We start from the raw sequence: 11,424 nt of genomic DNA, 5'->3' as shown, positions 1-11,424 counted from the left end.
ACTGCACTTCCGGGAAGTGCGTAAGCTATGCGTCATTAAAGGGCCGACCTGTGCTTTTTATGACACATACAGGTGTATTATTAAAGAGTGCGTCTCAGAGGTGAAAAGTAGCCTCGTAACTGTGTGTTACAGTAATGGAAATAACATGATAGTTATCGTAATATCATAGAATGTCATTGCAATTTGTCACTGTCTAAGAAATTTGCTTGTTAAACCAATTTTAATTCAGGCACATGTTTAGTGTTATTTAGGTTTTCCACCCTGGATCGGCCAAATGATGAGGGAAACAGAACCATTTTATCTTAGTAAAATTCTATTTTATCAAATTAAGAATGAAAGGTGTAAATAAATGAAAAGTCCAAATACCGTCAACCATTTAGTTTCAACACCTTATTCTGACTTGGATGATGCACATTTATCTTCGGTGCACAATTCTTCCATCTAGGGGTACAAAGTTGTACTGCAGAGCGTGCATCAATCAGATGTTGAGGTTTTCAGTATTTTTATTAATATAAAACAAACTCCTACAAACAAAGATACACACTTGGGTTTTTTTCATTCTCTTTCTCAGTTATTTTGTTTTTTCATTCATTTTTTCTGTCCTTCATCTTTCTGTCCCATTTCTCGTTTTTCTGAGTCTTCAGCTTTTTCTCTCCCTTCTTCAGATTCTCTTTCTCCATTTTTCTCTTGTGTCTCATCTTCAGCTTCAATCTCAGCTCCATCTCCTTTCCCAGGTCTATCATCTCCTTTCTCTCTGTTTTTCTCTCCATCATCTCCTTTTTTCTTTTCTTGATCGTTCGGGTCTTCCGGCCCAGATTTATCTCCCTCCGCCATCCTTTCCACATCCTCTTTTGTACTTTTGGTGCTCTCTCCATCTCCTTCTTTGGCCACCTCATTACCATCTTCTCCCTGCCCTTGTTTCTTTACCTTTGCATCTGGACCCTCCTCTTCTTCACCTTCTGCCTCTTCTCTCTCCCATCCAACCTCCCCTCCCACCCCTTCACCTCTTCCCTGTGCTCTTTCTCCTTCTTCCCCATCTTCTGGCAGAGACTCCAGTGCTGCCACCTCCCTCTCCAACTGCTCCACCCTGGCCTGCATCTTGCGGTTGCTGGACTCTAACTCCACCATAAGTCGAGCTAGTTTTGTTTGCAAGATTTCCAAGTTGCTCTCCAGTCTTTTTATCTTGGTTTCGACTTTCTCTGCCTCACTCTCCTCCCCCTCCTCACTCTCCTCCAACATGCCCATCTTAGTGAGGATCTGTCTGCCTTTCTCCTCCAGGTGACGTTTGGCTGCAGGGAACTCGGACAGCACGTCTGTCAGGTCCTCTTTGGACAAGCTGAACAGGTCAGAGTGGCCAATGCTTCGGATGTTGGCAGTGCGCCGATTGCCTGATTTGTTACCTGAAAGAAAACATGTTGTGATTTCTTTAAAACTATGGTGAGATTTTTGAAAGACAAAAAAAAAAAAAAGGCAAGCTCATTTCAGAGTTTAAATGCACATTAAGGAAGCATCCTTGTTGCTGTCTTAAATGAAAGGTCAATGGTATTGCAATAATGTTTGAATTTTAATATTTTACAGTCATGTGTTTCAGCTCTGTGCTGAATGGTTTACATGAGTTAGGGTTAGGCTTAGAGTTTGATGCTATGATTTTACAATCTTTTAAACTACTTCTATTAAAATTCTATTAGGATTAATATCATTAAAAGTTAACATTGTACTTTATGTCTCATTGCTTCAAGCTGCTCTGCATGACTAATGTGTGCAAACAAGGTTATTAACAGTATTTCTCATTTGTGCTTTATTGCTCTGCGGTGAAAAATGATCTTATTATATTATTGCATCAATGTTTTGCTGCTTTTTCTTGAAAATTAACCAGCTGGTTAACCGTGGCACATTAATAGACGTGTTGTTTGGCGAATATAGCCTGGTTATACATCCGGTACAGAGATAAATCTAGAATGTGTTTAGCCCAGCGTTGTGTAAAGACTGAGCGTAGCAAACAAAGTTTGAAGAGTTTGAACTGTAGAGAACCAAGAATCGGACTTTGTTCGACTCTGCATGTCATGGAGAGCCAGATTTTTGCAAATGAGTACCAAGACTAAGACCACACAACCACACTGTACTAATGTTACTTTTGCCCATTTCATACTCATCTTCTCATAGGCTACCATAAAGGTACTGTGCACTACTGCAGCATTCTGGCTTTCTAGCCTCACTATTCTACTTCATGAGACCAACAAGTACCCTTCATTAGCTTCATCCACAGGATCTTCCGACTTTCTGTGACTTTGAGGTCAGGTAGGTCGGTTAGGACTGACTTTAAATTTGAGCTCAACCAGGTTTTCCACCCCTGATCAACCTTTATAAAGTAAGTGCTTCATTCCTGCGGGCTTTGCTTCACAAGTACAGACCTGAATGCATTAGAAAATTAGAAAAATGGCTCTTCTCTTAGTGACAAATCATGCTTTTCAGCTGTCATCACACAAATGCTATACTTTTTGCACTGCTGACTCAACTAAACTCTATTTTCCACCACCACCACCTAAGCACTTTATGCTTCACTTACCTTTGATATTGAGAATACTAATTTCCCCAAAGAAATTCCCTTCACTGAGCACTGCAAACTCTGTGACCCCATCATCTGCAACAACTGCAAGTTTTCCCTCTTTGATGATGTACATTTCATGACCGACATCTCCTTTCCTGCAGACGTACTCTCCTGGACTGAACACCTGCAAGGTAAAAGGCATGAGAAACAGATTTTATTAAAGCATTGGTGATGTATTCAGTAATGAACTAGACAAAGCAATGGGGTTGAATTCAAATCTACATGAAAAGAATATTCCACTGGACTATTGTGTATTGAGAGTAGCAGGTTCAACACAGGTTACTAGTGTGCACTATAAACCTAAAAAAACACAAATTCAACTATTCTGCTATCTTTCACTATTGACATCATCTTGTGCATAATGTCTACTGTATTTCTAGTATTTGTTGTTGTACTTCTGTGCTGCATTTATTACTAATTTGACCACTGTCACGAAGCAAAGTCATCCTTACCTCTACACTAAAAACAGAACCTGAAGATGAAGACTGGATTGACTAGAGGGTGATGCATCTTGCCTGGTCCAAATGTAAATACTATTGCTTACACTCAGCCACATGGCTTTTGGTGGAGCTAGATAATCCAATCCAATCTCCATCTCTGTGCCTTTTATTCCTGATCCCAAATAAAGATTTGCCAAGTTGACGATTACAGAGTTCTCGCCGATGCCTTAACTCCTTGAGCTACCTGTACCCTTTGACTGTCATCTGTTTTCCCCTGACCTGAGGTGTAAGTTTAAGCACCAGCTCCTCCAGCAGACTTTTCTCACAGCTCTGGAAGATGGTGACTTTGGAGAGCGTGGGAAGGTGAACGCTGACAGCGATCTCCGTCCTCAGGTGTACGGGCAGCTGCTGGAGGATTTCATTCTCTCGCATGATCTTCTTGTTGATGTGAAGGTGCTGGTACCAGTTGTCGATGCGCTGTCGAAGCTCCTTGCTTATGTGATGGCTACGTAAGTACGCCTTTACCTGAAAGAAGATATGAAGAACCGTATTTTCTATAGAACAAAGGAACCGAGCCTTTTTTTTTTGTTTGTTTACTTTGTGTCATATCATAAATTACAAGGAAGATTCTGAAACTGTCATTAGGAAGACTCATTTCAGTAACCAAGTCTTCTTTATGACAGTCTTCCAACTTACCAGCTCATGGTTAGGGAAGAAGACATTATCACGGTCCCTTAGACTTGTGATGACATTGCCAACATTGCCAACAATTGATGCAAAAACTAGCACGGCAATGAGCAGGTCTGCAATCATAAACAAATACTCTTCTTCCCTCTTTGGTAGGGGGGTGTCTCCCACTGTGGTGAAAATCTGGGCAGAGAACCAGAAGCAGTAAAAGTACTGACGACGCATGGAGGCGAACTCCGGGTTGGTGATGTTGGGGTAAACCCAACGATCACTTCCAAAGCCGATGTAGCTGGACAGTGCAAAGTAGAGGCAGGCGTTCCAGTGGATCAACACGAAGATGTAGATCATGAGCTTGGAGATGCGGAAGGTGTTGGGGTAGGAGGTTCTCGTCTCCATGCGATCCAGCGCCTCGTTGAGTCGTGGCATACGCAGGAGGCGGTTGATCCTCACCAGCGGAGTTTGGATGCCAAAGCTAAAGTAGAGGAAGTCAGTGGGCAGCAGGGAAGCAAGGTCCCTTAGGAAGCGTTTAGAGTGCAGGTAGTGCTTCTTCAGCTGCGTTAGATCCTTGATCAGGATGCCCTGATCCAAGTAACCTGGAAAGGGAAGAACAAGGTTTAAAGTTTTAACTCCCAATGTGATGTTAGCCCATTTTATGGCTGATGACTACAGAAAAGAAATATCTTACAGGACAGACACTATAACAGGCAGTGCTCAAGTGTCATTGCAATCAAAAGTGTTGTTGTCCTGAAGCAGACATATTTGTGACCAAGCTCAGTGTATGTGTGTATTTGTGTTATTTCAACAAAAGGTCATCATACTGCATTTTAGACCTCATGCAGAAATTCCTATATGAATATTTTCATTTAGGACAAAAAAATGTCCTTATGATAAGAAGGCTACTCTAATTGGGATATTTGGAGTAAAGTATGTTAGGTTGTAACTAGCTGGATTATTATGTGTGTGACAAATAAAACGAGAATTTAAAGAGTTGAATTCTATTTCAAAGACTCAATCAAATGGCATAAAAAAGAAATATTCACCTGTGTGAACTGTGATGATCATGTCAACTATATACATGAGGTCTGCCAGATAGTCCAGTGTAAGCCACACAGGCAGGTAGCTCAGTGCAATTGTAGTGAAGCACGTCCTGAGAAAACATAACCAATGAGATTAGGTTCTAAGGGATCTCAAATGATTACAGATTAAATGCCTAGATGCATGGTTACTGTTTGATGCTCATCATATTCCGTGTTTGTACCTCAGAATGATGATCACTGAGTTGTAGACAATAGGGAAGATCATGACCTGCAGCCAGATATAATAGAACTGTTCTGCCGGATCCACCAACCACTCTGTCCATCTGAGAGGGAAATGATGGGTCAGAGCTTGAGCAGTCACGGTGATGTCAGTGTAATATGATAATTGTCACAAAGAGATTATGCTTCACGATCCTCATATCTAAATGAATAACAGGCTAAATGTCACCCAAATCTGTCACAGCATGGTGTCTTAAAAGCTTACAAACATGTATGTTACAGAGTTATTGGACATGTTGTAAAACATCTGCCATCATTGTAATTTTTTATCAAGCAATTCTGAACGCCATATCAGAACACATCAAACAGATTCAGATGTGATGAAGAAAGAATAAATGTTGTCACACTAAATCCAATTGCATTAAATGACTCCTACCAGATATCCAATCAACTGCATAGCTAAGAATACTCATATAGATGCCAACCAATAATAACTCACTTAACTTTCAACTTCTGATCCAGGTTGATGTTACGTTTCCCTTCATCCTTGACTCCATCTTCTCCTTCCTCATTCACTTTCTGCCCCCGATGCCACCTGAGCAGCCTCTGCCACTGGTTACTTCTAATACTAACATCACCTGTTTTATCCATTCTGCAAAGCGTAGCCTTAGACTAGCACATTTTGCAAAGTGAGGATGGCCTTTGCTCTTGTTTCCTCCCGCATGAGCGTTGCACTTTCTTGGGCAATAGTTCAAACAACCTCGTCGACCAGCATCAGGCAGTATACGTGGTTCACCTAACAACAAGCCAGGTCTACACGAGCACTGCCTGGTGATGCAGGTCTCCATGGTAGGAAACCACAACAGATGTCATGCCTCCTCTGGGAATTCCTCCTTCCCCTAGAAAACCAGAGAGGTCTTCCTTCGTAGCCCAGAGGCTGCCAGAGACAACAAACCATTATTGAAGTATAGAATCCAAACTAGAGACCATGTGTCATGTCAACAAACAAATAGAGTGCACTATATACATAATATACTGTACGTATGCCAGTTACAAGTGAGAAAAATGAATATTTCAGATCACTAAATATTAAAGGGTTATTATTATTTGAAAACACACTATGTTATTTTTGATAGGTGTGATTTTAACCAAGCCAGAGTAATTGGCTTTTGAGCTAGTCAAGGAGAACGCCTTGATCTGTGGTATGTAATGGTGCACTGAGGTCCAGTGGCAGATTCACAGGGGTGGAGTTTGAATCAGCATTAACCAAAATGTTGCTTACCTACTTAAAAAGTGCAGATTCACTGGAATGACAGGCCCTGAAAGCAGATTTGAGAGGTTAAAAATATTACTGCTATGTGGGCTGAAACATTGCTGAGGCACAACTCTTTCTAATACTTTTGAAAAGAATGGCAGGTTAGAGACTGGTGTGTGGTTTTTACAGAGAGACCCCATATCAAGGTATGTTGGGGTTTTTTTTAAAGAGGTTTAACCACAGCAGTCTTACGTAGGTAGGTAAGTATACCTACACCAGCTAGCACCAATGGTCAGTGTTTAAGTTAGAATACAGTGTACCGTATTGTAGGTCTTAGAGATGGCCTGAGATCTTCACAAAGTTTACCTAGCAGGTGGTCCAGGAGGCAGGCAAGTCATTTTCAGCTGAAACCAGTTTCGACAGTGTCTCGACTGATCATATGAATGTCACAGTCTTGTGATGTATTGTATAAATGGCAAATGTAGTGAAGTATAAGGCAAAAAAAATACTTCAGGAAAAAGTACAAGTGCAGTTCTGAAAAATGTTCAAATGTGGAAGGCTCCATGCACCAGCTAAGATAACTGCAGGCACCTATTTAAAATCTATTTTCTATTTTTTTGGTTTGTATTTTTGCTTGTTTGTCTGGTCTCATGGTTTGTGTCATGCTGTTTATTTTTCAGATAAATGATTTTATGTAATAGTTTATAGAATTTATGGAATAGCCAGCCTTCACTCAGAAGTGGTCTCCTGTTCATGTAGACAACAAATATTTATATCTTGAAGGCCCTGCGATTGGAACAGAATAGAATAGCATATTGTCATTGTCATTGCACAAGTATAATGAAATTAAGTTTGCAGCTTCCATATTCAATGCTATCAAAAAAAAAATCTAAGGTAAAAATAAAGCAATAAAATGATGAAATAGCAATACGGCAGCAAACAGTATAAACACTGTCCTGTAAGTATGTTGTACAGCAGCTCAGATGCACAAAGCAGCAACAGAACCAGTAGAGTATGAGACTGTAGACAGAGTCTTCAGAAAAACACAGTGTGCATAAATTGATTCATCTCTGAGAACTGAGGTATTAATTACAGCAGCTGTCATTGTTTTGTAAATGCAGACATTAAACAAGGTCTGCAGACAGGAACAGAATGGAAAAGAGATTCAGAGCAGTTCTGGTTCTTGGGAAGAAGCTTTTTTTTTCAGTGTGGAGGTGTGGGGCCTTGTAGGCCTTGTAACAACTGCCAGATGGAAGGAGTTCAAGCAGAGCATGACATGGGTGTGTGGAGTCCTTGCAGATGCTGGCAGCTGTCCTGAAGCTTGACCGGTGCAGCAGTGTTAGTGGCTGTGGTTGTGAGATGCTCTCAGATGAAAGTCTGTGTAACGCTGCGCTTCATTCCTCCTTGGGAAAAGACACTATAGGCCCAAAATACATCTCACATAAATCTGAATCAGTATATAATTGTAAATTAAAATCAAATCGAAAAAAATCAAAATCAAAATCAAACAATCTGTGAAAAATACAAGGAACATACTAACAAGAATCAAACTTTGCTGTAGTATGAGTGGGCTATTAAGGCAACTATAAGGGAAAAAAGATATTATTAGAGAATGTGACTCTAATGATCTCTGGACTTTCAGGGATTATCATCACCTGCTCCCGTCCATGAAATTAGAACCTGTAACGTTATTGTTACCGTTGTAGTCAGCTAAAAATACCTTCACCACTAAAACATCATTTCTTTTGAATGTAATGTTTAATGGAACGGTCATTGTAAGTATCACGGTAATGGCAGCCTCAGTAAATTGGTCAGTTTTTTGGGTGGGTTTTCATACAGATGAATTATCAAGTTGTTTGATAGAGTGGTGCAGTCCTGGTGGGGCAGAGGGTGCTCTTTGTGTGTTGTGTCTCACACAAAATCTCACACCATTTTCATGTTTTGTAGCTCTCAAATGGTGCAGAGATGGCTCGTGGATGGAGTGCTGACCCAATACACACAAAAAAATCGTCCCAGAAAATCCACCACAAACACATTGTCATCGTTTTGAATATAAAGGTTAATTTGTTCAGTTTTGTTCCTGTGAGCTCACCACAGGATATTCCTGTCAGCTACGTTAAAACAGAATTTTCAATTAACCTAAGGTGCACATCAAACCCACGCAGACACGACCAGAACATGAAAACTCAGGTGACAGTGATAACCACTGAACAAAGAGAATTTGTCACAGGCACAAACCAGAAAACATCTGGTCATATAGTTCTGAACCTTGCAAACTGTAATGTGCAGCTTGATAACACACCTGACTTCGGCTGCAGCATCCAGCGACATTTTACTGGCAGCTGTGGGGAGCAGCTGGGTGAAGCTGGGTCAGCCAGCAGGTGGAGCTGCTGAGCTGCTCTGGCCCCCGCTGTGGGGCTCAGGTGTCTGTGGAGGGACAAAAACAAATCCACTCACTTTGTTTGATTTCATTTCCTTTAAATGCTGCTGTTCCTCCACTTCTTCTTACATTCTGGTTCTCCTCTGTGGTCTTACCTCAGCCCTGTACCAGGGTTTCCCGGGCCACGCTGGCCTGCTGCTGAACAAAGACTTTTGCAGGTGACTGTGCAACTTTCAGTGGCAGAGCACAACCTGTCCTTTCTACCTGCCTGTCCATGTCCCACCCCAGGTAGACATACACATGAACGCAGCATAGGCCACTGAGGAGAGCAGGGCTTTCACCGCAAGAGCAAGAATGAACATCACCAGTCAGCAGTCACACTGTCTGTCTCTGTCACAGATGCACTGGAGCATGCACACTCCTCAACACAAGGAGACAAACAAGAACAGCATGAAACACAGACGGACAAAGAGGAAAATGTCTTCAGTACCTCTTCTATCGCAGCCAGACACACTTCATGAGGTCTGACCTTCAGTATTCTTCGTCCTGTGTTGAGAGGCCATTGAAGATCATTGAGAGTGATTGAACTGTACTTTTATTCAAGATTCAAGATTTCTTTATTGTCATTGAGCATGGCATGTCAATGTTAGAAACAAGATAATACGAAAGATAAGAAAGATTATAAAATAAAATTAAGATACTTGAATAAAATTTGTAAATGTAATAAAGATATACCAGAATGAAAATATACTAAGACAATAAAAATATACTAAACAATAAACAATAAACAATAAAACATACCAGTGAAATGTACCAACAGCAGCTGAGATATACTAAAATGTATATACTGAATGCAAATGGCTCACCATCTAGTTAAGCATGTGTGTACTTAAATGTTAACTGCACAGAAGGTGCAGGTGCAGGTGGAGGTGTAGGTGTAAAGTGCAGTGTGCAGTGGTTCACAGTTCTCACAGTCTCTCACTCCAGTGAGGGGCTGCTGGGGGTGATAGCTCTAACAGCTCTGGGGAAGAAGCTGTCCCTCAGTCTGTTGGTGGTGGGGCGGATGTTCCTGTACCGCTTTCCTGATGGAGGTGTTCAGGAACAACACTACCCTGATACACCTTTACTTAAGCTGCGAATGTTGTCATGTTTAAACATAAAACACAGCTATGGTACGTGCCTTTTAGTGAAAATGGTTGTACCAACTGATAGAAGGTAGTGGCTCTATACTGAGCTGTGTAAAGTAGCTTGGGGCATTTAAAATGACTTAGAAGACAATATTAGCTAATATTTTTCAACCAAATCTTTTTCTCTCTCGTGTGGTTTCGGAGTTTTATTTATTTTCTGATCTGAGCAGACTGAGGCAGAGGAGCAGACCCCCCACAGGGTTAGACAGCTGCTGCAGCTCCTCAAGCCTCTTGTTGTTAGTTGTCTGGAGGTTGCATGTATCTGTTATCAGTCTTTGCAGGGAGCAGAGACGTCCCGTGACGAGTTCCTCCATTCCTGGGTGGGGCAGGAGGAGCTGGAGTGAAAGGTGTCTGTGCAGTGTTCCTTCTAGGTGCCGTCGGGGTTTGAGGGGAATGGATGGCAGGGTTTCGTTGAGAGCTCTCAAGTTTTGTCAGTACTGCCTCTACCTGATCTCCAGTCTGTAGTCTGTAGTCTGTAGCTAGCAGCTACGTCTTTGTTCAGATTATTCATCAGTCACATTTCAGACTGGTTACTGTCATCACATCTTCAACCATTGACACATCTGTACTTAGACCTGCTGAGGATTTATGAGCACATATAAGAATGTAGCATCTTTGTGACTCCAACAGAGGCTGACACAAAAAGGTTTAAACAGTACCAAACAACAAAGGAAATCTCTGGGTTTCCTGGTCCACTGATGCACACCCTCATCACATTAAATCTGATTTTTCTGTTCATTTTTAAACTGTCCCCCTTCAGCTGTGTCCACCATATAAAATCTTTGTCCAGTTTCATGAGAACAGTGTCCCCTGGTTCAGCAATGATAGATTTCTCACCCTGTTCTTGCCGTTGTAGTGGTATGCTTGTCTGTTTGGCAGCTACATCTGCTCGCCTGATTTCTTCCTTGTCTGTCCAGTGTGGATCTAAGTTCTCAGACGGCTGTGAAACTAGCTGAGGCAGGAATTCCATACTGTGCAAAGGTGGCTGTTAGCTTAATTACGATGTGGCTAATGATGGCACAGGTCGGTGCAGGATTTCCGAGTACCTGGAGTAGTATCACATAGGACTGCCTCTTGCACTCACACAGATCGATGCCTACCATGTGCCACGGTCTGGAAGGAATATACAGGAATACAGCTGGCATTATTGGCTCTCTTCTCCGTCTTCCTCTGTTCTCTCTGCAAAACTTATACTGAGCTCCTTTGATTACAACATCCTGTCATATTCTTTTCCACCACACTGACTGATTGGATCTCTCTATCTCTGCATTTCACTAAACCTTGGTGACCATGTGGCTCATCTCTATTCTCTGTTCTCATACAGATACCCCTGACCACTAAATCATCTACTTCTTTCAACTTTCCTATTACCCTTAAGAAGTCCCTGACTATCTCAGCTATTTTCCTTTCATACACTGGCCAACCTGAATGCATTAACTGTCTCACTATCTGGAGCTGGGGGTCTGTGGCTGAGAGGAGAGCATTGGCTACTGCTTATGTCTTTCCTCTGAATGAAAGCACATGAGTCATCAGCAGCCTCTGGCACCTTGTAGGGACACTGTCAAGGTCTTTACTGTTCAATAAGGGCACCAGGGGCTTGTGGTCAGTGAT

The 11,424-nt window shown here is 41.7% G+C and overlaps 1 protein-coding gene across 1 annotated transcript; it reads right to left on the bottom strand.

The window, feature by feature from the left end:
- Positions 1-25: 25 nt before the first annotated feature.
- Positions 26-5,642, bottom strand: cnga4 (cyclic nucleotide gated channel subunit alpha 4). The gene is made up of 8 exons (XM_041951026.1): positions 5,491-5,642; positions 4,994-5,095; positions 4,776-4,882; positions 3,745-4,328; positions 3,328-3,573; positions 2,567-2,732; positions 858-1,400; positions 26-48 (listed from the first exon to the last, which is right to left on the bottom strand). Exons 1-8 carry the CDS (start codon positions 5,640-5,642, stop codon positions 26-28), a joined length of 1,923 nt encoding a protein of 640 aa, XP_041806960.1.
- Positions 5,643-11,424: the final 5,782 nt, after the last annotated feature.

The sequence above is a fragment of the Chelmon rostratus genome, chromosome 13, assembly GCF_017976325.1.
Source record: "Chelmon rostratus isolate fCheRos1 chromosome 13, fCheRos1.pri, whole genome shotgun sequence".
Taxonomy (NCBI): Eukaryota; Metazoa; Chordata; class Actinopteri; order Chaetodontiformes; family Chaetodontidae; genus Chelmon; species Chelmon rostratus.
This window is presented reverse-complemented; position numbering and strand designations above follow the sequence as displayed.